The 24,456-nt window shown below is 34.1% G+C and overlaps 2 protein-coding genes across 2 annotated transcripts in view; both read left to right on the top strand.

Annotated features, from left to right (window-relative positions):
• The first annotated feature begins 425 nt into the window (after positions 1-425).
• On the top strand, positions 426-1,013 carry LOC145555354 (uncharacterized). The gene has a single exon (XM_081617100.1). It carries the CDS (start codon positions 426-428, stop codon positions 1,011-1,013), a length of 588 nt encoding a protein of 195 aa, XP_081473226.1.
• Positions 1,014-4,684: 3,671 nt separating this feature from the next.
• LOC145642032 (myosin-15-like) overlaps positions 4,685-24,456 on the top strand; it is a 31,566-nt gene continuing 11,794 nt past the window's right edge. The window contains exons 1-20 of the mRNA XM_081693102.1: positions 4,685-5,146; positions 6,646-6,789; positions 7,656-7,801; positions 7,964-8,120; positions 8,535-8,593; positions 11,107-11,263; positions 13,085-13,234; positions 13,312-13,448; positions 14,598-14,744; positions 14,827-14,928; positions 15,974-16,031; positions 16,126-16,227; positions 16,616-16,653; positions 16,749-16,875; positions 16,988-17,161; positions 17,770-17,901; positions 19,338-19,447; positions 21,070-21,130; positions 23,072-23,249; positions 23,778-23,983. Of these exons, the coding sequence (XP_081549228.1) occupies positions 5,024-5,146; positions 6,646-6,789; positions 7,656-7,801; positions 7,964-8,120; positions 8,535-8,593; positions 11,107-11,263; positions 13,085-13,234; positions 13,312-13,448; positions 14,598-14,744; positions 14,827-14,928; positions 15,974-16,031; positions 16,126-16,227; positions 16,616-16,653; positions 16,749-16,875; positions 16,988-17,161; positions 17,770-17,901; positions 19,338-19,447; positions 21,070-21,130; positions 23,072-23,249; positions 23,778-23,983 (2,508 nt within the window). The 5' untranslated portion in view covers positions 4,685-5,023. The remainder of the gene's footprint in view (positions 5,147-6,645; positions 6,790-7,655; positions 7,802-7,963; positions 8,121-8,534; positions 8,594-11,106; positions 11,264-13,084; positions 13,235-13,311; positions 13,449-14,597; positions 14,745-14,826; positions 14,929-15,973; positions 16,032-16,125; positions 16,228-16,615; positions 16,654-16,748; positions 16,876-16,987; positions 17,162-17,769; positions 17,902-19,337; positions 19,448-21,069; positions 21,131-23,071; positions 23,250-23,777; positions 23,984-24,456) is intronic.

Raw genomic sequence — 24,456 nt, 5'->3', positions numbered from 1 at the left:
TCCAATCCAAAAAAAATTAACTCACTTGAGTTAATTTTAGTTTATGAGAAGGTATACTATTATAGGTTCATAAAGTTTTCGTCTTTTAGATGTGTTTAATTTTTGTAATATGTTTACTCATAAATTATAGTGCAAAATTGATTTGATATGATAAACGCAGGGATCCAAAATACAAGCAACTATCAAAGAATCACTCATTCGACGATTTGAAGGTCTTGTGAAAGAGGGCACTCCCGTTTATACAAACATTCATCAAGGGATAAATTAGATGTGAGCACCAACTCACGAAAATGTTGAAGCTATAAATGATTATATGTTGTCTTTAATGCCAGATGAAGATAAAGTTTTAATTATTACTTGCTTATAAATGATTACTTCTTAATTTAATATATAAGATTTTTATTGACTATTACTTGCTATCTTTAATGCTAGGTGAAGAAATAGAGTACTTGAGTTCTGACAGCATATGTCAAGCGGATACAACCATGGGAATTGAAGACTTTTATCCACCCGAGTTCCTAAACACCATTAGATGCTCCAGTTTGCCAAATCACCGGCTAAGATTGAAGGTTGGTGTCCCTGTTATGCTTCTCAGAAATATTGATCAGTCTTCTTGCTTATGTAATGGTACCCGATTGATGATAACTCAGCTAGGAAAGTATGTTGTTGAAGCCAAAATAATTTCAAGTAGTAACATTGGGCATAAAGTGTTCATTCCTAGAATGGTCCTAAGCCCATCGGATACTAACACTTTGCCAATCAAGCTTCAACGTAGACAATTTCCGTTGGTAGTTTGTTTTGCTATGACAATAAATAAAAGTCTAGGTCAATCACTCTCACATGTTGGTTTATATCTTCCAAGACCGGTTTTTAGTCATGGTCAACTTTATGTTGCAATCTCCAGAGTTACAAATAAGAAAGGTTTGAAGGTTCTAATATGCGATAAGGACGAAAATATTGCTAACACTACAAACAATGTAGTATACAAAGAAGTATTTCAAAATTTGCCATGAGAAGGTATTACTCAACACTAATTAATAAATAAATTAATATTCATTATTTGCTAACGTTGTTTTAAATCTACATTGTTAAACTCTCTAACTTTTTTTGTAATCTATTTTTACATTGCAGTGCTACAATTCATGGACTTTTATTAATGCCCAACAAATGGACGAAGTAGGTAGAAATTGAAAGCCATGAAGTATTTTAATTAGATTTTTGTGGTTAGAGTCGAATAATTTAATTTTTATTCAAACATAGTATGTGTTGGTTTGGAGCTTAAATTGATTTGTTTGTGTTATTTTTTTTCTTCGTATAAGACAGTTATTTATTGCATGATTCAAAAACACTTCTACAACGACATATCGTTCACAGTATACATTTTAATTTTATTTTGTTAAATTTATTTTGATTTATAAGGTAATTTGAACTGTTAATTTTGAAATTGTTTAAAGTTTTATAAATTCGTTTTTCGACTTGCATGCGTCTTGATTGGGTATATTGTAAGGATTTCTTACAAGTATTTGACCACTATAATGAACAACTAGATAATCAACCGGTTAGGCAGATCGAACCAACTTGATTGGGTATTTGTAAGTTTGATTGGGTATTTGTAAGTTTGATTGGGTATTTTGTATGGGATTCTTAAAATTATTTTTTCCTATCTTGTTTTTCTGGGTTGCTTTGAGATTGTGGGTTTGGTTTAGTGGGGGTGGATGATTAATTATCGTGGCCGGGATCTAGTAATATATTTTTTGAGGGGTTAAATTGGTGTGCTAAATTAATTTTGTTTGAATTATTTTTAGTTTGAACACTGTATTGATGAACTTTCTATGTACATTACGGGGTTCAAGCAAGGGAGGAGGTGAGTTTTTCTCTAAAAATTTTCCTGATTTTCTTCATTCAATCTTACTCGATTGATACATTTCCTTTTCTTTAATAACTTGTTTTTCTTGTGAATTATAATTATGTACTTTGTATAAACCCCTTTTTTTTATAGTGTAGTTGTAACTAAATCTTTTGTTTTTATAATACCAGATCTGAAACTAAATCTTTTGTTTTTATAATACCAGATCTGAAACTAAATCTTTTGTTTTTATAATACCAGATCTGATTCAAGAACATTTCAAATGAAGGAGAGCAAATATGGAGTACTCAAGCCATTCTATTGATTGTAATTATATTTGTAAATATACGATAAGTTTATACATTTGTTTGTTAGAATTTCAAAGAGCTGATTTTGTTCATATATAACATCAATTATGTTAGTACTTGTATTTTATTAATCTCAAAGTTACCATTTTCTGCCATTGAAATAAAGATAATAAATTCAAATTTCAAAATTTAAATAAGACCCAAAAGAGTATTAAATTTGATATTTTTTTTTTTAAAAAAAAAGAACAAAGAGACCCGTTGTAAAACATAAGAGGTCTGTTAGATACGACTAAACATACCTAATATTTCTAATAACAGGTCTCTTACCCTTAATAAATTTTAACTTTATACCTCACATAACATACCTCCTATCTTTAACAACGGGTCTCTTCGCCTTCTAAAACAGACCCCCTCATGTGAGGGGGTCTGTTTAGCAAACAGACCCTTGAGATAGAGACCCGTTCAGAGGCGGTCTCTTAAGCATATTTGAACGGGTCTCTTCGCTAATTTTTGTAGTAGTGAAATCCGACTTTTGCCTCATCCGCAAAAAATAATCCCATCTTTAAATTATTTTTAATTATCCAATTTTTATACCCAATCCGCTCAAAATGGTACCAATCGGGTATGTAAACAAAGAGTTAATTTTTGAAAAGAAGAAAAAAAAAATAATGTTTTAAAAAACCATCACATCAGCTGCGCCATCCACCATCCTTGTCGCCTGAGTCCCCTATCCTGCATATCCGGCCACCAGACACCCAACCCTAGTGCCGAAGTTGTTGCAGCGCCTCCCCTCCCCCCACGGGAACCTAGTAGGTAGTGTTTTGAAAAAGCACCGACGACCATAAAACCATCCCCTAACCCTTGAAAACCCCTTCTCTATCCTGATTAGGGATGACAATGGGGCGGGTCGAATGCAAATGATGGTACCTCTATACCCATACCGCCTAAAAGTCTTATACCCATCCCCGCCCCACCACCCGTGGCGGGTACAATATCCACATCCATACCCGCCCCACCGGGTACAAGATAGGATCCATCCCCGCCCCATCACCCACTTAGATTTTCATACCCACCTCATACCCGCCCCAAAATCATCCCAAACCCATTGCCATGATGCTCTATTATATCACATTAATGACAATTATATCAAATTAGGTTAAGAAAATTTGGACTTTCATCATTCAAGCTTATTGGGTCTTAGAGGGTATCAAATTTCATAAATTCTAAACTCTTCTACAAGAAATATGGTGCGGGTATAAGATGGGTACGGGGCAGGGCGGATATGGGGTGGGTCTACTCTAAAATCCATACTCGTCCCATCACCCATGGCGGGTACACATTTTATACCCATCCCCCCCCCATCACTCGCCAAACCTCCCTCCATACCTGCTCCACTTGGGTGGGGATGGGGCGGGTCTCCCATTTAACCCGACCCACTGCCATCCCTACTCCTAATCCCAACTCCCCTCCCCTTCCCTTGTCTGGCCACTTTCCTGTCCCCACACCCCGATTTCAGCTCCAATCCCCTTCCCATGCCCTTAATTTTGGTCCTTCTCCCTCTACACCTTGACTTCGGTGATGCTTTAGTGGTAATAGAAGGGGGTAGAAGAAGGTTGGCAAACGGCCGATCGATCGGGGAGCTAGGGTTTGGTTACGATAAGCTAGGCCAATGGTAGGGGCGTGGAGGTGGTTGGGGTTGCGGTGAGGCTGGGTCTGATTTTAATTATTATTATTATTACTAGTATTATTCTTTGATTAAAAAATAAAATAGTCCATTACTCTTAATTACTAATAATCATTTCTCAAAACAAAATTTAAATTCAAACTTATTTTTTGACCAATCACGCGTGGTCGTGTAAATTAAATTTAATGAAAAAAATAATTACCTACTCAACCGGTTACAAGTCACTCTAGACCATTTTAAGCAAATAGGGTATAAAGGTCAAATTATTAAAAAGTAATCGAAATGTGGGATTATTTTGGGCGAATGAGGCAAATGTCCAATTCTTTAGGGCAATTATGGATTAATCAAATATATTATTAATCAAATATGTCATGTCTTGTTAGTACCTCATCGACATTTAGGCCCTGTTTGATTCACCTTAATTTTGCTGAACTGAAATTATTTTTACTGAACTGAACTTATTTTTACTGAACTGAACTTAATTTTACTGAACTGAAATTATTTTTACTGATTTTCTATTATAATTTTTCTTTAAGAAAACTGAATTTTATTGAACTGAACTTATTTTTTATTGAACTGAAATTATTTTTACTGAACTGAAATTAATTTTACTAAACTGAACTTATTTTTACTGAACTGAAATTATTTTTACTTAATATTATTTTTTTAAGGTAAAGAGAACAAGGTCTTACTTATTTATTTGATAGGTAAGATGAAGGGTCTTATTGGATCGAAACCCCTCACGAGTCGACATTTATTGGAGTACGATATCGTGTGTAATAACTCCGTATTTTAATACCGTGCTACCGACCACATCATCCTTTAATCAAAGTCTAAACAAAACGGGCAGCAAGATTTGCAGAATATTTCAATCAAATTTCAAAAATGTTGACGTGTCTCACACGAACAATTCTCTAATTTTATTTCTTTTTTAATTTTCTATCTCTTTGTCTTCCGTTTCGTATGTCTTTGCCCATTTGTTTTGTGTTTGAGGGCGGGAACTTCACACAACTTTGCCCCTAATTTAACCCCCTTTCTCTCTCCTCTAGGGTTTATTCAACTTCCAATTTCCCCCAATTTAACTTGCAATTCCACTGGAAAACTGTCGAATTCTAGGGTTTTTGATGTTTTGAGGAAATTGTGGAGTTAATTGTGAAGTATTTTGTTGAAATTTAAGGATTACAAATGAGTAGTATTCGAAAAGGCGCAAATGTCTGGGTTGAAGATAAGGATTTGGCTTGGATTCCAGCTGAAGTCATTGATTTTATTGGAAAGGATGTTCAAGTTCTTACTTCTTCTGGAAAGAAGGTGAATTACTTTTTGTATTTGAATTTTCTGATTTTCTATAAAAGTTAAAGTTGATTTCTGGTATAATTTATGTATAAAAAGTTAATATAATTATGTTTTGTGGTGTGAATCGTGTGATCAATGATTATGTCAAAAGTGAAAATTAGTTGGAGAGCTGAAATTGACTTCTGGTGGTTGGTGATTTTAAGTTGAACTGGTTAATTTTGCGAATTGTGACGCATTTGGTGAGATATAGTTAGTGGTTCGTGGTTTAGTCGTTATTGAATTCGGAGAATATAGATTATGATGAATTTAGTGGACTACATTTCGAGTGCAATCAATGAAAAGTACAATGGACATTGTTGTTAAAACACAATAGGCAACAAACTTCGTATTATTGGAATCAGTTTTTCGACTTTATGCCTTGGACTAGTTAATGTGGGATAATGCAGTGTTTTAAATTTGTGCGGGAAAGAATATCGTGTAATTGGAAACTAATTATTCTGTCCTTTGATGCACGTATGTAGAATGCCAATCATGTTGATTGGCTTTTGTTGACTTATTTTATCGATCAATCAAATGAGTGGTGTGGCCTTAATATTTCGTATTGTTGTGAATCCTAAGATTAAAAAGTACGGTTTACGGTGTAAGGTTTGGATTTGATTTATCGATGGTATTGGTGCTACCTGCATGTGTTGTATGAAGCGAGGAGGTGCTCTTGTGGTTGCCTACAAAGAATTTAGATTTACAAGAGTTACTTAAACAGTGCTTATTAGTAGGGCTGTGAGGTTCCTATAGCTACGTAAGTCATTGATGCAATCGAGATGAACCAACATGGTAGTTAAATTGCCATTTCAGTATTAGTACTAAGCCAGTAGGGATTTAATGTAATTGAAGTGCATCACATGTCTTCTTAACAGTGAGATAGTCAGCCATTTGTTGTCGTATTGTAAGCTGTCTATGAACTCATGGTACCAATGGAGTGGGCTTGTCCTAGTATCTTTGGATTACTTATAGCCTTAATGTCAGTTCTAAAAATCTTGAATGGTTGAAAGTTACGTGGCAGTTTACTTTGGCTGTCATTTGGTAATATAGTTGAAGAGGAATGATATGGTTTGTTTTCTACCCAAATTTTCTATGTTAAGTGGTGTGTCTAAATATGCTTCGGTCCCATGCTCATGCAGTTTTCCTGGAATGCCCTTGTTTGATGTGGAACTTAAGTTGCATATATTATAAATTTTTTGAATTGTTTGTAGACCCTTCCCTTTATGTAAGCGGTTCTATCATTCAATGACAAAGACAAATTGACAAGTTTATATTATTAATAAGAAAAATCATAAGTGCCTTAAATAAGAAAGATTCCTAAGTGCTAACTGGAAATTTGAAAATTAATAAGTCGACTAACAATTTACTGTCTGTCTTTAATTACAAATCTTGATATATTTGTCTTTACACTTCTACCGTGGGCATTTATCTGTAATTTCCCTCCAAATTTTAGTGAGTTTGGTTTTGTTTGTCAGGTTCTATCTTCTCCAGAAAAGTTACTTTTAAGGGATCCAGATGCCGATCTTGGTGGAGTTGATGACATGACCAAACTGACGTACTTGAATGAGCCCGGAGTTCTATATAATCTAGAGAGAAGATATGCATTAGACACCATATATGTAAGTTAATTGCATTTCTTGGTCTTTTCTTATACTTCTGTAATGGTATCTGAAATAAATATTATCTGAATGACATACTCTTGTAGTTCCTATTATATACTCTTTTTCCTTTTAAAGATTTCTTGTAATTAAGGAGACATTAATTATTATGTCATCAAATTGTATTAAATTGTTTTATTTGCTTACTTTTACTCCTATTTCCTGAAATGTGACTAAAATAATAATATATTCAAGGGGGCAACTCATTAAATAAGGGCCATTTGGAGATTATATAAGATTGTAAATTCTTTTGCCATAGTTACAAACCTTATCTGTGTTCTTGAAGTATGTAGCATAATATTAATAATTTGATTGTGATGGGAGGTTTGAGGAGGCTGAATTTGAAATGATAAAATCAGTGGACATTTAGAAGGATAATATAGCTATTTTGAAATCTGAAATGTCACAACATGGTGACCACAGCATAAATAATTTGACGGATTGCTTGTGGGTCTATTTTACTTTGCTTCTTAGCTGGTTGCTTGAATATAATAATTCAGACCTTTAGTGACATTATTGGCTTAGCGCATCAGAAAGATCCTCTATATCAATTCCTCTATATCTTTATATATATATTTTTTTTAATGTATTAAATTTGTCTCCAACTATTTTTAATATCTGAAATGTTCTTATTGTCGTGTAAAAGTAGATTTATGTGCAACATTACAATATATGATTGATTTCTTTATTATCGAGGATAAAGAAACATGTATCTGCCGGCGGGGGGGGGGGGGGGTTATGGGTTTATGGATAAATTCAGTGTTTTTGGGATAACCTCCCATGCAATTTTGTCCTGTTGTTTACAATTTCTTGTTTGTTTGTCTCAGACTTACACCGGAAGCATTTTGATTGCCGTGAATCCTTTCACTAAACTTCCACATCTTTATAATGTGCACATGATGGAACAATATAAGGGAGCGCCGTTTGGTGAGCTGGATCCCCATGTCTTTGCAGTGGCTGATGCAGCATATAGGTATCCTCTAATAAAACATAGATATTAGACATTCTCATTTGTGGAATTTTACCTATAAGAATGAGACGATTGGCGCTTGGATTGGCCCTCATAGACAGATTAACATGTAAATTACTTCAGAGAATGATGTACTTGGATTTTGGAATGGCCTTCATGATGCAGAGCAATGATTAATGAGCATAGGAGCCAGTCTATATTGGTCAGTGGAGAAAGCGGGGCTGGGAAAACGGAGACGACAAAACTAATCATGCAGTATCTTGCTTATATGGGTGGCCGTGCTTCTAATGGTGAAAGATCAGTTGAGCAGCAAGTTCTAGAAGTATGTCTTCAACTAGTCTTCTTTTAATGTTATGAATTTCCATCTTTTAGGGTGTTAATTGTTAATATTTTCTGTATGATTCCTGTTTTGAAAGGAAATAAAAGCACTCAACCCTCTTAGCAGTATTTATGTTTATTTGATCCTCTGTTTCACTTAGGGAGGACTCAGAAAATATGAAATATGAATTCAATGATGTTCATTTTTGTATTCCTTTTGCATTCGTGTAAAGTAGTTGAGATACTGGGACTTGTAGCCTTGTAGGAGCTCTTGTAGCTACTCCCACGCACTTCTAGCCATTAAGTCAGCTTTTCAAGTGGTATTCCTTCGATAGCTGGAGGTTTGCTTGATGTATTGCATGTCTCACTTAATATGTTCAAATTGCTAACTTATGTTTTTTTGGGTGTGTGTGTTTAGTCAAATCCACTCTTGGAGGCATTTGGTAATGCAAGGACTGTGAGAAATGATAACTCAAGGTCTGTGTGCACATTGTGCTTTGGTAACTTTTTTTTGCTGGACATTTCGATTATATTTTGTGTTGTATATGTGGTTTTCCTACATTTTTTTTTTTGGTTTTTTTTAATAAATAAATAAATAAATAAATAAATGTGAATTCAACTTAGTTCCTGTACACCAATTATCTCTATATCCAATATCCATGCATTGCACATCATTAACTTTAACGGAACTTGTCGTTTTGGACTTTCCTGTATTTAAACATTGTTTATTTGAGTTGGAAGTCTTGGAACTTATTCTCCCTATTTTTCATCATGATAAGGTGAGCAGTTAAAATTGGAATCTTTCCTTACTATCATTAATTTTATATTTTTAGAAAGGATATTATGGTAATTATGTGAGCACCTTTATAACCTACTCCCTCTGTTCCCATCTCTTTGCCCCATTTGGCTTTTCACAGTCTCCAAGATGCATTTTAAAACATATATAACTCCTTTTCAATATACTTAAAAATTATAAAAACTTGATTTTAATAAAAATATACAATGAGACAAATTCAACAAGACCCTATATTATCTCTTATAAAATAATGAGAATTTACGGTCAAAGTATTTGAAGTTTGACCCAATAATTTGTAATGGGGACAAAAAATACGGACAGAGTGAGTAATGATAGGGAGTTGCAAATATAGTTAGTGATAATGAGCATTCCTTCCGTCCGTATTGTTTTGCCCCTGTTGTGTTTTTTTGACGTCAAAAAGTCTGAAAACTTTGACCACAAATATTCAGTCACTAATCTATAAAAAATATTGTCAAGTGGGGTCTTGTTAGATTCGTTACAACGTCCTTTTTAAGAATATCAAATTTGTACAATTTTTGCGCATGTAAAATCAGAATATATGTTTCAAGCATATCTTAGGGACCTCAAATGCAGCAAAAAGTTAGGGACAGAGGGAGTATTTAATCTCTTTTGTGGATGATCCTGGTTTAGAATCTCTGTCCTCTAGGACATTGTATGCAACTTCCCACATATACTTGTTATTTGTTACTGTTCCTTCAATATTCAACCTTGTACTAATTCGGCAGTTGGTTTAAATTGTTGAAGGGAGTAGGCTAAATGGGTTTGGCTATATATGTGTTCATGAATGGATCTATCCCTTTGCTGCAGAGATATTTATTGCAATTTTTGATAGTTGGTTGATGTTCAATATTTAATATTGATTTTGCATAGAAAGCAAAAAAATTGGGTTTATGCTTAAAACATTGATGGGTGTTTACTTGGCTGCTTGACCTTGGTAATGATTTTTAGCTATGACTTTAAATGCAAATTGTCATATAGAGTGTAAACCTGAAATACCTGATGATTAGATTTTCACTATAGTAATTGTTAGGCTTTTGGCTGTATTATACTTGGTATCCACATATACATAAGTGAAAAAATAATTGATGTTATTTGGTTGAACTAGATGATACTGAATGCCTACTAGCAATTGACAATTGACAGTAACTCGGCCTTTTCTTTAGCATCCTAATATCTAAGAAATAGGAACTTTTAATGTTGGTTCTTTTTCCTGAAAAAATGGATTTGTGCCATCAGTGGAGCTTTATGCTGTTATAGTTTTGATTACTGATCAAAATATGACTGAAGCCACATACTTAAATTCTCCCCCTTTGTTGATTGTGCTTTTCTAATCTTACCTGGAATCAGGGTTGTGTTATTCCTCATTATTTAAACAACTTTGTCAAGTTTTGGGAGCTTACTAAATCTTCGATTATTTGATTTTTTTGCTTGTAGACAGGCCACTAACTGATAAGACAGGCAACACCTTATTCTTGGTATTTACATGTGGTTGTTTAATTTATGGCTCTTCTAAGAAATGTTGTTTGGACTTAATGCTTTGTACTTGAGCTAGCTGCTCACTCTGCAGATTTAATTTCAGGATTCAACTTTACTTGATTTTATCTCATATGAAATTGAATATATATTTTTTTTCTTATCATTTTGCTAGGTTTTTCATGTTACTAACAGACATCATGCTGATTGTAATTAATTTGTATCTTGGAATATGAGTCTTTTCCCATTGTTTTCTTGTATACTTAACCATCATTATGAACTTTTCAGTGAATGGAGGGTTTTTATGATTGGCCTTTCTTTGAAAGCAGTAAACTTTTGTTAGGTATATCATGGTTATGTAAGGGGTTGTTTTTGAACATGCCACCACACAGTAATTAGTTGTGCAGCAGTGAAAATTTCTTACGTTTAACCTAAGCTGATTGGGTAATTATAGACCTATTGTTGGCCGTGCCATGTGACCGAAACAAATCTGTTGAGAATTTTAGTAATAGAACTTATGGTCATCTAAATAGCAACAGTGATTTAGTATTTTTTCCTTTTTTTTTTTAAGTGTGTGTGTGTGGGGGTGTTTTTTTTTTTTTTTTTTTCCCCTCTAATTGTGTTTCTATTACCGGTTTGATTATCTTGTTTTCCTTTATCTTACCGGAAGTTGGTTATTCTTCTCCATTGGTTTTTGCAGTCGTTTTGGCAAATTTGTTGAGATACAATTTGACGGTAATGGTAGAATATCTGGTGCTGCAATTAGAACCTATCTTTTAGAGCGGTCTCGTGTTGTTCAAATTACAGATCCTGAAAGGAATTATCACTGCTTTTACCAACTTTGCGCATCAAAAGAGGTAATTTTGAGACTTTTCATTGACGTTGATGACTGTGAAGGTCTATTAGCAATTGCTGAAGGTTTCTTGAATCTAGTAGGTTTGTCATGCTGTGATGTACTACCTTCTGAGTTTTGGTTCTGTTTGTCACACTGTGATGTATTATCTTCTGAGTTGTGATTATGTTTGTCACATGCCTTGTGTAGATAGCTAGATTTATTGTTGCTAGAGAACCCTTCCTATGCCAATAAAAAAAAGGAAAAGTAGATAGCTAGATTGTGTTTGATTAATATTATTATTTATTTGTTTGTAATATACTAGTAGTTCTGTGAGCTTTCCATCTTTTCTGCTTCCCTCTCTTTTCCCTGTTATCTTTTTTACTTATATTCTTATTGTCTCCTTCTCTTGTTTGAATTGTTTGATACAAATGGTTGTCATATCATTTTTCATCTGAATGTTGTTTGTCCCATGCTTAGAATAATATTGGATTTTTTTCCCCTTCTGTTATAATGCTTTGTTCTGATCAAGACTTGGCTTTTTATGGGGAAAAAAGTTGCTAGTTTAAGGCCTTGATACCTCTTCCTTCAATTCTTCCTTGGAACTGCTGATTTTGCAAGGTGGAAGGTTATTTAGGTAGCTATTCTTCATCTCTTGGGTGCGTTGGGTAGACAAGAGGTCATGGTGTTGCAGATGAGATAGCTAACATCTACAATTTTCTGTACAGAGATGATGATTCCATGAGCTTTATGTTAGAAGGTCTAATTGCTCTGTTCATTTGTCATTGCTAGTGAATTGCTTTTTGGTTTGTTGGAATACTTATAGGAGTAGTGAAGTGGAAGTGGTGATAAAGCATTACACTCCATTGCTTGTGAGTACAATTTGTTGTACTTGTGTGAAGGAGAAAGAATTGTATATGAAATAGAAGATTTTCTAAAATGGTATGTTCACGATTTTAAGTGCCAATATCCTGTTGTCTTAATGTAGCATATATATTATTGTTGGATCAACAAGTCTATATTTATTGCTCTATTCATCTGAGTGGGGGTGATTAATTTTGCGGTTATCTTCTCTGTGACAGATTGTTGATTTCTTTACTATTCTGCTTTCATCTACTCCTGTTGCTCTTTCTCCACTGTTAGATTTGTTAATGACTTGCTGAATGGACGACAAATTTAGGGACTGGAGTTGTAGGCATGAAAGCTGACTCAAAAAAAGGAAAAAAGTTGGATAGTGATTGCACTGCATACTGTATAAAGAACATTCCGGAAATATCCTGAAGCAAAGAGCTTCAGAGAAGCAAACAATTGAGTCAGTATGACCGGGACTAAATGTATGCCTGCCTATATTTGTCAAGATGGCAGGATGGAGCTTATTTCCTTCTGACCAAGTTAAAACCTTATGGAGCTAGTGCTCATATCTTCTCCATACTTTAGTAGCTGTTTAATGTGTTAGTGCCAAGTGTAGTAGGATGCTGCATGACATACTTTCTCAAGTTTGCTATCTTTGGTTGGTAGAACTAGAATCCCTCAAATTCACAAGCCTTTTAGATCATTCATTTGGCGTGGGTTGCTTGTGGTTGGCCTGTTGTTCACCAATATGCCTTGTTATCTATGTCTAATTGAGTGATCATTTAAGTGATACGACATTACGACCTATGTATGCTGTCTTTTATTTTAGCTCACATGTATTGATTGAAAGTAATTGTTCGTTAAGGATTGAGGAAGACATTTGATTCCCTTAATATCACTATGACATTGCATTTTTATGTGCCTCAAGTCATTTCTATGTGGGTGAATTCTCTTTCCATCTTTAGTTGAAGCATTTAATGTGATCTGTAAGCAGGATTCTGAGAAGTACAAGCTGGAAGATCCAAGGCAATTTCACTATTTAAATCAAAGTAAAATATATGAACTGGAGGGGGTTAGCAATAGAGATGAATACATGAAAACTCGAAGGGCAATGACCATTGTTGGCATAAGCGAGGATGAACAGGTTATGATGGTTCTGTTAGTTTGCAATTTTTGCATTATTTGCTCTTCAGTTTGCTTGATAAACTGTTATTTGTACAGGAAGCAATATTTCGTGCATTGGCTGCTATTCTGCATTTGGGTAATGTAGAATTTTCTCCTGGAAAAGAGCACGACTCTTCAATAATAAAGGACCAGACATCTAGCTTCCATCTTCAGATGGCTGCTGACCTCTTTCAGTAAGTTCTTTTTGCTGAGCTATGTGTGAGTACATCTCTTAAAACAAGTATAAGATTTATTATTTGTACATGAACATTCAGCTTTTAAAAGTTCCTTTAGGTTTAAAGAACCGAACTTGGTTAATTTTAAATCCTGATCTGTCTGAAAACATGATTGAGCAGAAAATTGGTCTCTAGTTAAAAAGAATGGAGTCAGTCTTTATGACTCTGTTTGTTTGGACGGAAAATATTTGCAACTGAAAACAATTTTCAAAGAAAAACGTTTTCTAAAAGATTGTGGAATTGAAGATTGTTTTCCCTTTGTTTGGTTGTACAGCCATCTCAACTCCATCTTGTTGAGTTGGTAATCAAGAAGCAGCAATCTTGACAAAAAAGTGGCATTCCTCCTAATTGGTTTCCTTTTTTTCATCCGGTTAAAACCAAAATAGGAAAGTTGGAAAAGAGTGGTAAACACTTTCCTCCAAATACATCCTAAATAAAAAAGATGTTAGAATCTTTTATAGCTAAATATCAAGTAACAAAAAATATGAACCTTTTGTGCAAACCAGATGAACCTGAAAACTGAGATTCTGTTAAAAAAAATTATTTTTGCATCTGCAGTTAGTTTTCAAAAATTAAGCCTGCTGTAAAAAACCTTTAGTTAAAAAAGATAACTAGTTTATTTGAGCAAAATTTGCTTATTTGACTAACATTAGCTTATTGACTACTAAGTAAGCTAATTCAAGGTGTTTGGTTGGAAGCTTATTTAAAGAGCTTATTCCACTGAATAAGCTCTTTTTTCAAAAAGCTCATTTTAGGAGCTTTTTCAATTAGCTTATTCAATTCTTATGGTGAAATGACACTTAAACCCCCATTTAATTAAAAATCCTATATGAACTACCTACCCTACAATTAGCTTATTGGTCATTTTACATAATCAATCAACTTTAAACAATCAGCTATATACCAAACACTTTTCTACAATAAGCTATTAAAATAAGTTAGTCAAATTAGTGAATATAATCAGCTAGTTAAAATCAGCTTACATAATCAGCTTTTCCCCAAACACGACCTTTATGTACCCGTTTTAAGAAATAGGTTTCCTGTCTTGTTTTGATTGCAGTGCAATGTTTTTCCGTTGATTGTAGTGAATTGCTATGGCTCTTACAGGTGTGATGTTAATCTTTTGCTGTCATCACTTTGTACACGATCGATTCAAACTCGTGAGGGAACCATTATCAAAGCCTTGGATTGTAATGCTGCTTTGGCTAGTCGTGATGCTTTGGCTAAGACTGTTTATTCTCGTTTGTTTGATTGGTATGTTTTCCATTTTGAAGTAGTGGAAAGATGTGATTGGAGAAATGGAGATTGAAACTTATGTTTTGTGGGACTTGTTCAGGCTTGTTGAGAAGATTAATAGTTCTATTGGGCAAGATTCGAGTTCTCGTATACAAATTGGACTCTTGGATATTTATGGCTTTGAATGTTTTAAGCATAACAGGTAGCTGATTTTGTTTTAATATTTTGTAACTGATATAGCAGAGGTTATTATGGTAATTTTCCTAGATGTGCTGTCATACTTTTTAGTTTTTGTGTTATTGCCCATAGGCATGTATGATTGGCGGAGGAGTAATCTTCTGTTGTGTATTTTAGATGAAGGCAGTTTCTATTTTGATCCACAAATACCTATGTACATGTACCTTCTATTTCACGACATACTATCGCCATTAAAACCTTAGATTGTAGCTTTTGGACTTAAAAAGCTCATAAATTTTGGAAAAAACAAGGCTAATTATATATAATACTCCGTACTTTTGTATGAGCTAAACTTTACTATGTGGTTTTAAGAAAGTGAGAAGAAGAGCAATAATGATTATAACAATCAATCATGCATTGATTTTGTTAAGAAAATAAAGGTATTTACTATTTTTGCAGAATGTATGGAACACATAATCTTATTGATTACTTCGTATTTATGATATAATTCAACAAAAATGAAAATTTGCACTTCCAGCACCTAGTTTACATTTAACATGTTTTAAGGCCTTTATAAGGTGAGAATGTAAGCGTGTCCTTTCAGGGCTGAAATTAGGACTGCCAACCTTCCCCCCAACCCCATGAATGACAAAGCCGGGAGCTAGTTACAGAAAATGAGAGAACATCCTCTGCTTTCATGCTTGTGACTTGTTTTATTGGACTTTTATTCTCTTAAACAACCTTGAATATTTCGGTTTTGATATGCTAGAAATTTTATTGTACAATCTTGTTTTTGTTTTTCAATTAGAATTTTGTGCCATGTTTGTATTTTGTGAGTGTCTGCAATTCTGCATTCTGATTATATGCTTTTCATATTATTCTGATTATATGCATTCTGATTATATGCTTTTCATATTATTTTATCTGATTATATGCTTTTCATATTATTTTATCTAATTTGTCCTTGGTATTCTGCATTCTGATTAGTTTTTTTAATTTTCTTTTTTTAAATTTCTGTGGCTTAATCTGTTTTTGCACAATCTTAGATCACCAATGCTTTAATTCTGCAGTTTTGAGCAGTTCTGTATCAATTTTGCAAACGAAAAGCTCCAACAACATTTCAATGAGGTCTGTGGTGATGTTAACTTGAATTCTCTATGTCCCATCTGTTAATGATATACTTCTTTCCATTTAATTTTGTAACTGCTTTTCTCTTTTCCAGCATGTATTTAAGATGGAGCAGGAAGAGTATAATAGAGAAGAGATTAATTGGAGCTACATTGAGTTTGTTGATAATCAGGATGTTCTTGATTTAGTTGAGAAGGTTTATCTTCCCACACTGTTTTCTCCTTTCTGTTTGCCTGTTTTTAATAAATTTTTCTTTTTTAGGAAGGTGTGGGTTTTTTTGGCTGTTACATTGTTCCATATTCTTTTGTTATCCCAATTTATCCTTTACGTAATTTCCTCATAAAGTTATGTAATTCATACTCTGATGTTATGACTTATGAACTTGTCTATAACCTGATATGTAATTTGAAACATCACTAGTTATAAATTTATTATATAAGGGCGTATGCTTTGACCAGGCTTGACACTGAAGGTTTTGCGTACCATTTTTGGTGATAAATAATTTTCTGCATAGTACTGATCTGCGTAGTGCATATAGTGTTGCTTCATTTGCTTATGAATTATTGTATGTATCTAATTTGCAGAAACCAATTGGGATAATTGCTCTTCTGGATGAAGCTTGGTACAATTTTGTTTTCTGTTTGATTATGGTTACACATTTCTTGAAGGAGCTTTGCTCGTTTTTTTTTTGTCATTTTCCTGATTCTCAATTTGCAGCATGTTTCCTAAATCAACACATGATACATTTACTACCAAGCTATTCCAAAATTTCCAGTCACACCCAAGGTTGGAGAAGGCAAAGTTCTCACGTACGGATTTTACCGTCTCTCATTATGCTGGCAAGGTGTGGCCGTGATTCTATTGTTTATTAATTTTTTGTTCTCAAGTTTTTTTTGATCTTTTCAGTCTTGTTTGTATAAACTTTGCTTTAATTATATATATATGGCTCTTTGTAGGTTACGTATCAAACTGAAAAATTTATTGACAAAAATCGTGACTATGTGGTTGTGGAGCACTGTCATGTTTTATCCTCCTCAAAGTGTCAATTGATTGCTGGTCTTTTTCCTTCTATATCCGAGGAGACAACACGTTCATCATACAAGTTTTCTTCTGTATCCTCGAGATTTAAGGTATGACCTATTAGATCACTTCTCAAATGTTGATTGTGAATTTGATAATTATGTCCATGTTGTCTACAGGATTTTTTTTTTTAAAGAAATACTTCATCTATAATTGCTAGAAGGCTTAATGGTCATTTTATTGAGTTGGTATTGAATCAATCAGACTAAACAATTTTTATTGGTTGCTATCTATATGATTTTTTAAATTACCTGTTGCATAAAAGAAAACAAACTTTAGATGTGGTGGTTGATTTATATTTTTAAATGTCTGGGAAATCAATAAACTTAATTTTAGGTTAAGGGATCAGGGTGGGGAATTAGCTTTTAAGAGTATTTCTGATGGATCCAGAGGGTGAAAGAAGAGGTCTCTAAATTCTAATGTATAGTTGTGCTATGTCTGACTGAAATTTGCAACCTTGGTTGGTGCAGGAATGTTGTCCTCTAATGCAATTAATTAATATGTTAATTAAATTGAGCTTTTTATCTGATTGCCTCTGATTATAGATAAGAGGGTTATGACATTTTCTTTTATCATTGACACATTTGCACGATTTACCTCTATGACTATCCCAATCATTTTTTTTGGCAATCATGTCTTATTTCTCTTTTCTGTGTAGCAACAACTTCAAGCGCTGATGGAGACTTTAAACTGTACGGAACCTCACTATGTTCGTTGTATCAAGCCCAACTCGTTTAATCGACCCAGTATATTTGAGAATCGGAGTATATTACACCAATTGCGCTGTGGGGTGAGTCTCAAGAAGCAACTTACAGCTTTGAATGATATTTTCGATGTAATGCATACCTAATGTGTATAAATGAGACATAAAATTCTTGCTGTTATACTGCAATAAACTTTTTTTTTTTTAACTATTATTTTTTTATTAAATGAAATATATACTACTAAGTTTCTAGCTTTTACAACTATATTGATCTGCCTTAAGCTTTTGGGGAGTTAAGACAACTGCTCCATATTTTTTTCACTCTTTGTATATTACTTCCTCTATCCCAATATGAACGCTACCCTTTCTTTTACACGCACATCCCAACTTATTTTCCAAATCTCTTGTTGGCCCACTAATATTAACTGTTTTTTGTTTTTTTTTTTAATTTTTTTTTATTGACTTTGGCACACCGTAATATTTTGATACCCACCTTCCTTCTGAAACACACTATCTATCTACAAAAGTGGTCCACATGCTATTCCTACGATATAAAATACTTTTTTATAACTATCATAGTACTCTATTAAAATAACGATAAGTATGCTAACCACAATTTATCTTTTAAAGCTCTGTAAAAGCTGTTGTAGGAGTCAAATGTGGGACGGAGGGAGTAGATTTTCGTTGTCGCCTTGTCTTTTTGCTTTGTTTTAAATGATCGCGAACTCCATATCCAATTGATATTCTTATGCTGTCGCACTGTTTCTTTAACTGCTTTAAGAGCTTTAAAGCATAAGAAAAGCCTTTAAATTCACTGAGAACCTCTCCCTTAAAGCATATTTAAAGAGTTGGATTAGCTAAATTGAATATGCTAATCTAACTGTAAGATAGTCAAAGAAAAGCTCCTGAAATTGTCTTAGGGAATGTTGCTAGTGATATCGAACTACTGCTTAAAGTGAATTTATTTGCATCGTGACAGAACTCAGATCATGCTAGAACACCCCCTTCTTTTATGAGTGAGGAGGAACTGTTCCTGTCAGAATGTTGTTTGGATGGGAAAGAGCTGTCGTAGGAGCAATATAACGGAATATCTTTGTTTATTCTGTTTCGAAATTATGTTGCAGCTCATATTTCACCAAATGTTACAATTGTCGAAAAAAGTAGCATGCTTACTTCGCTTGTAGTTGTTTTTTCATGGCATCCGATATTCTGCAAAATATCTGTTTTTACCATATTTGGCTTTAACTCAGGCTCCTCAATGTCCTAGAATGGTGACAGTTTTTTTTTTTTCCTTTTCTCCCATGGTCAATATTTCTGTCACTTACTTTTTGATGTATATGTTTTTAATTAGGGAAAGCTTAGTGGTAACTTACATTTTGACATCTATGTTTTAAATTAGAAATTAGAGAAAGCTTAGTGTTGCCTCAAAAACTGTGGGACCCCTTGGGTTCCATATTAGGTTTAACTTCACATTCCGCTTGTATATCTTGTTTGAAGTGGCTTAATGCATTAATTATATGCAGGGTGTCTTGGAAGCAGTGCGGATAAGTCTTGCTGGTTATCCAACTCGAAGGACTTATGCTGAGTTTGTTGATCGCTTTGGTCTTCTAGTGCCTGAAGTTATGGATGGAAGGTTTGACTATCACTTTATTTTGTTTCCATTCTATTTCTTTCTCAAACTGAATGTGATGAAATCATGCTTTCCATATTTTTTCATAATACTAGTAGGCTAGTAGCAAGAGTATGAAATCAGCTGTTTCTTCACTTGATAAGTATTGTCTCATTACCTTTTCATTTTATTTTGTATGTATATTTTTGTAAGATGAGCTAATAAAGCTTTTTCCTTTGATTCTCTAATTTGGCATTTTTTTTTTCTGTCTGTTGACGATTTTCTTTCTTGAAGGTCTTTATATCTTATGCACATTTTTCTGTAGTTTTTGAGTATACTTGTTTTATGTCGTATATTAAAAAGGGAATTTATGACAAAAACACGTGTCAATTTGTGTCATTGACTAATTTGTATTTCTACATTGGGATATACTTCATCCATCACAAAATAATTGCATCTTTTTCATGGCACATTTTATAAGGAGGACAGGGGATGTTAGATGACAACTCCATCCTTGACCAACCAACTCACCACAAAAGAGGCTGCCAGCCCTTCGTAAATAGTGATCCACCACCATCTTATACAAAATCTAACCAGTATTACAATTCCACTGCAATCTGCTCTACTACACTCATCAACTCAATCCAGCCACTATTACCTTTAAACTGCTGCTGTGACCTTTCTTTTTTGGGTTAAAAGGTGGGAATTTTCATGTAGCAACTGAGACGATTTCTTGTCCATTAATCTTTTTGACTACTTCTCCCCCTTAATCGAATGGCTCAGATCTGATATTGAAACGGAAATGTGCGGAATTCGAAATCAAAGGAATTGAATTATGAAGGAATTCGAGGAAGCTTGAAGTTCATGGTGGCGGCTTGTTGGTGCTTTGAGGTGAAGGGGAGTTGGTGTTACTGACGTTGCTTTTGGCATGACCAGGGGGCGCAATGGCAGGGCTGAAGGTGGTGGTTGGAAGTAGTGACATTGCTTTTGGCGTGAAGGGGGATGGCGGTAGAGGCAGTTTTTTTTACAGTGCTGGAGGTGGTGGCGATGCTTTCTGGGGTGAAAAGGGGCTGGTGGTAGTTTATCTGGGGACTGGGGTGAGGGGGGCTGGTGGTGGCGTCGGTGGCAGCCATGGAAAAGGGGAATGGAGAGGTGAAGAGAGTTAAATGTAAAGAGGGGAGTAGAAGGTTAGGTAATTAAACTAGGAAGTGCAATTTGGTCTCATGACTCTTATCATTAAAATTATACTAATAAGTAATGGTGCAACTATTCACTAATGAAGTAATGTGGTGTGATTTGATTGAAATGGAGGAAGTTTAATAAATTATGAAACATAGCAGGGCTTTGTTTACAATTATAATATTCATGGTTATAGTGTGCTTTGGCTCTGCATATAGGAGTTCTGAACTGCTGTTGTTTTTCTTAAACACTACTATAAACATGTAGAATGAGAAACTAGAAATAGTTTTAGTATGATGGTTCATAGATATCATTAAAAAATTACTGTAACTTGATTTTTGGATATGTAGTAAGTATTCTATTTTGTTTCACTTTTCCCATTTTATTTTATAATACCTGGTATTCGCAATTTAGTGATGAAATTTATGCTGTTACTCTGTTGATGTTTCTCCTTTAATGTGCTGCAGCTATGATGAAAAGACCATATCCCTCAAAATCCTTCAGAAATTGAAGCTTGAAAATTTTCAAGTAAGTTCTTGTGTGTCTATAGTTATAGATATGTAACTTGGCAATTTATTTCACATATTACATATCCAATAACATTCGAAGTTTGTTTATTTGTGTTATATTTTATACTTACAGGTAAATTGTATGCTGTTAAATCAGCATCTAGCTTTGTAATATGTTCTAGCATATATGTTAATGCATTTGCAGGATGTTTTGCCATTGTATCATGTTGGTGCATAGGACTTGTGTTTGTCGAAAACTGTTAAATGCACTTACAAAACACGAATTCATAGTTTTGCCGTGCTCTTTTCTTTAAGTTTACACTTCTTATAACTATATCACGTTATAAGAATGGTTGGCATATATTGCAACTTCATACGTTGAGTAAATAAATGTTGAACAGGTGGACCTTAGAAAGAGGTAGATAAATGTTATGTATCAGATTTCACTCAATTCTAATTAAGCTAATTGCATATAATTTTAAAGGTAAAAGGTTGAGTAATAATTGATTAGGAATTGGATTACAAACTAAGAGGGATAAGTATGCTTTAGGCCTATGTTCACCGGACTCGGCTGAAATGCCGGAGTGTCCGTGTCGACACGACACGATGCGGATTCGGACACAAAATTCGTGTCAGATTCGGCAGTGTGCACTCGGACACTTCAGAGAGAGGGGAAGGGAAGAAATAGAGCTGAATTTTTTTTAAAAAATTGCCTAATTTTTCAAGCAAAGGAGAAATATAGCTATGGATAAGTAAAACATTTGAGGGAGCGGGAGGTTGAAGAAGAAAGACAGTACAAAAAAAATAGAAAGTCAAAGAGTCAGTGCTTTACAGCTGTATTCCCCCCTTTTATTGGTTTTTTTTTATTTATTTTTAAAATCCCTTTTTACTGTTGTGAGAGTAGTGTCCATCACTTTTTTACCCCTTTATTTAATTTCTTGCAGTGAGTTACTTAAGTACTTCATCTTTATCTTTTTTTTTTTTAAAAAAAAAACCCCCAAATAATAAGTGTTATTGAATATTAATGAAATATTTAAATATTTTGTAATTTATAATTTTTTGCAAAAAAATGAAAATGCCGTGTCCCCGCACCCATGTCAACATATTGGACAGAGTCCCCGTGTCCTAAAATTTTGGAAATTAGCGAATCGGACACGTGTCTGTGTCCGACACACGTACCCGAGTCCATGTAACATAGCTTTAGGCTATAAATCTCAAGGTAGCTTGAGGCTACTAATCTCACAAGAGTTCACTCAATTTTCTAGATGTCTTGTTATAGATACTACAATACTTATACTCAAGACTCTAATAGTCAAGGCTGACCTTAGGGAGAATACATGTGACTTCTTTACTAATTTAGAAAACCCCAAGTAGACATTGCTGAAGCTGGTTGCTTTTCTCCCTTTATTTCCTCATAATTGAATTTGTTTTGTTGCATAGAAATGCTTGCTGCTGCCACTCTTTGTTGTTGACCCTTGTTGCTCCCTTTTTCGCGCCTCGTGTACGCCAACAAGAGTTGACTTGGGCTATAGACCTGATCCATAACAATAAAGTAGCAAAGAAAGTGTGAAAGGTGTAAATTTTATGGGGTAAGATGTAAAGGGGATAGGAGTTGCCAAAAATGGAATAAAGGAGTATTGAGTAGAAAAGGCTGACTTCCACAAAAGTGAGTTGGTAAAAAACGGAGGTAGTATATTGTTAATAATTATTAATATTTATGGAAAATCAATTTTAAATTTTGGAACCGAATATCTTCTACTTTTCTGAATATCAGACTCAAAAACTTTAATATTTTTTGGTTTTGTTAAAAGTATTATGAAACATCGTTGATCTCCATTTCTCTATCCTTTTTCTATCTTGTTCTCACTGGTTTCGTTAAATGATTTATTTTCTTTTCTGTTTGCTTAGGATGCATGGTATTCTGTATTTACCCCATGATCTCTGTCTGTTTTCTTGACAGCTGGGGAAGTCAAAAGTTTTTCTTCGAGCAGGTCAGATTGGTGTACTAGATGCTCGAAGGACTGAGGTCTTAGATTCTGCTGCCAGGCTTGTACAGGGTCGTTTTAAAACTTACATAGCACACAAAGATTTCATTTCCACTCGAGCTGCCGCATTATCTGTCCAAGCATATTGCAGAGGTTATATAATATCTTTACTTGTGCTCCGTGAGCATGATGCTTTAAATATAATTGACCACATTACTTTTGATGATGAAAGTTCTGGACTTAAATAACTGTTGTTGGTTGGTTTATGGAAATGAATAGTTTTAACAATCTGTGCCTCTTACAAGACACCTTATATGATTATTTATGACTAAATTAATGTTGACTCCTGAAATATTAAAAGAATTTTAATTGTTTTGTGATTAAATTAATGTCTACTCCTGAAGTATTGATAACCATTGAAATCATATTAGTGTGCACTGAACTTTCTTAGGTTTCTTAGCTTTAAAATGTAATCTCTGTTTAATGTTTTGTATCAATCACGTGCTTTATTGTTTCACTGTGGCATATGGTCATTTACTCATCTGTTTTTATTTTTTAACTAATTTGTACATTTACATTACCCTTCGTTGTTCAACTCAAGCTTAATTGGGGATTGTATGTAATGCATCTTTTGATAACGTCTCACTTGGCTTTTGTACTCACCTTTTGATGTATCGATAGGCTGTCTTGTGAGAAGAATGTATGCTGAAAAACGGGAGACACTTGCTGCTATCTATTTGCAGAAATATGTGCGTGGATGGCTATCAAGAATCGCCTACTTACAGCTGTACAGCTCGGCTATCGTGCTTCAATCTTGCATACGTGGGCTCTCAGCTCGACAAAGATTTATGTTAGGGAAGGAACATAGAGCTGCAATCCTCATTCAGGTCAGCATCTTTCAAATAATGGTCTGTCTGTTATAAATTGTTGTTCTCTCTGCATCAAGAACTCTATTTGTTTAATTATATGCCTGTAAAAGATGTTTAATAATTTGCATTTGTTTGCTAGACCAACTTCCTTGCCATTTTTTTTTTGGGGTATTAGATCAATAATTCAGAGCAGTATATGCTAATAGGCTACTATCTTAAATCTTAAACAAAGTCTTACTGAACCTGTGTGGCTAGTGTAACCAATTTTCTTTGTTAATATCTGTTTATATACAGAACTCGAATTCCCTTGCTCCTGCACAAAATGAGGCCTTAATTTTAAATTGCTACCTAACTCATCCGTGTTCACATATCTGATTATCCGTGCAATTCCTCCGAATCTGTGATTATTCATATTTGTGAATTTATTATTGTTACTGCGCTAAGTTGCATGATTAATAAATGCTATGTCAAGTATACAAACTATGATAGGG

This window comes from Chenopodium album, chromosome 8, assembly GCF_948465745.1.
Source record: "Chenopodium album chromosome 8, dcCheAlbu1.1, whole genome shotgun sequence".
Classification (NCBI taxonomy): Eukaryota; Viridiplantae; Streptophyta; class Magnoliopsida; order Caryophyllales; family Amaranthaceae; genus Chenopodium; species Chenopodium album.
The sequence above is the reverse complement of the archived record's forward strand: the minus strand, read 5'-3'. Positions and strand labels throughout refer to the sequence as shown.

Excerpts from the sequence above, each read along its gene's own strand:
- LOC145555354 (XM_081617100.1), top strand. The coding sequence starts at position 426 with ATGCTAGGTGAAGAAATAGAGTACTTGAGTTCTGACAGCATATGTCAA.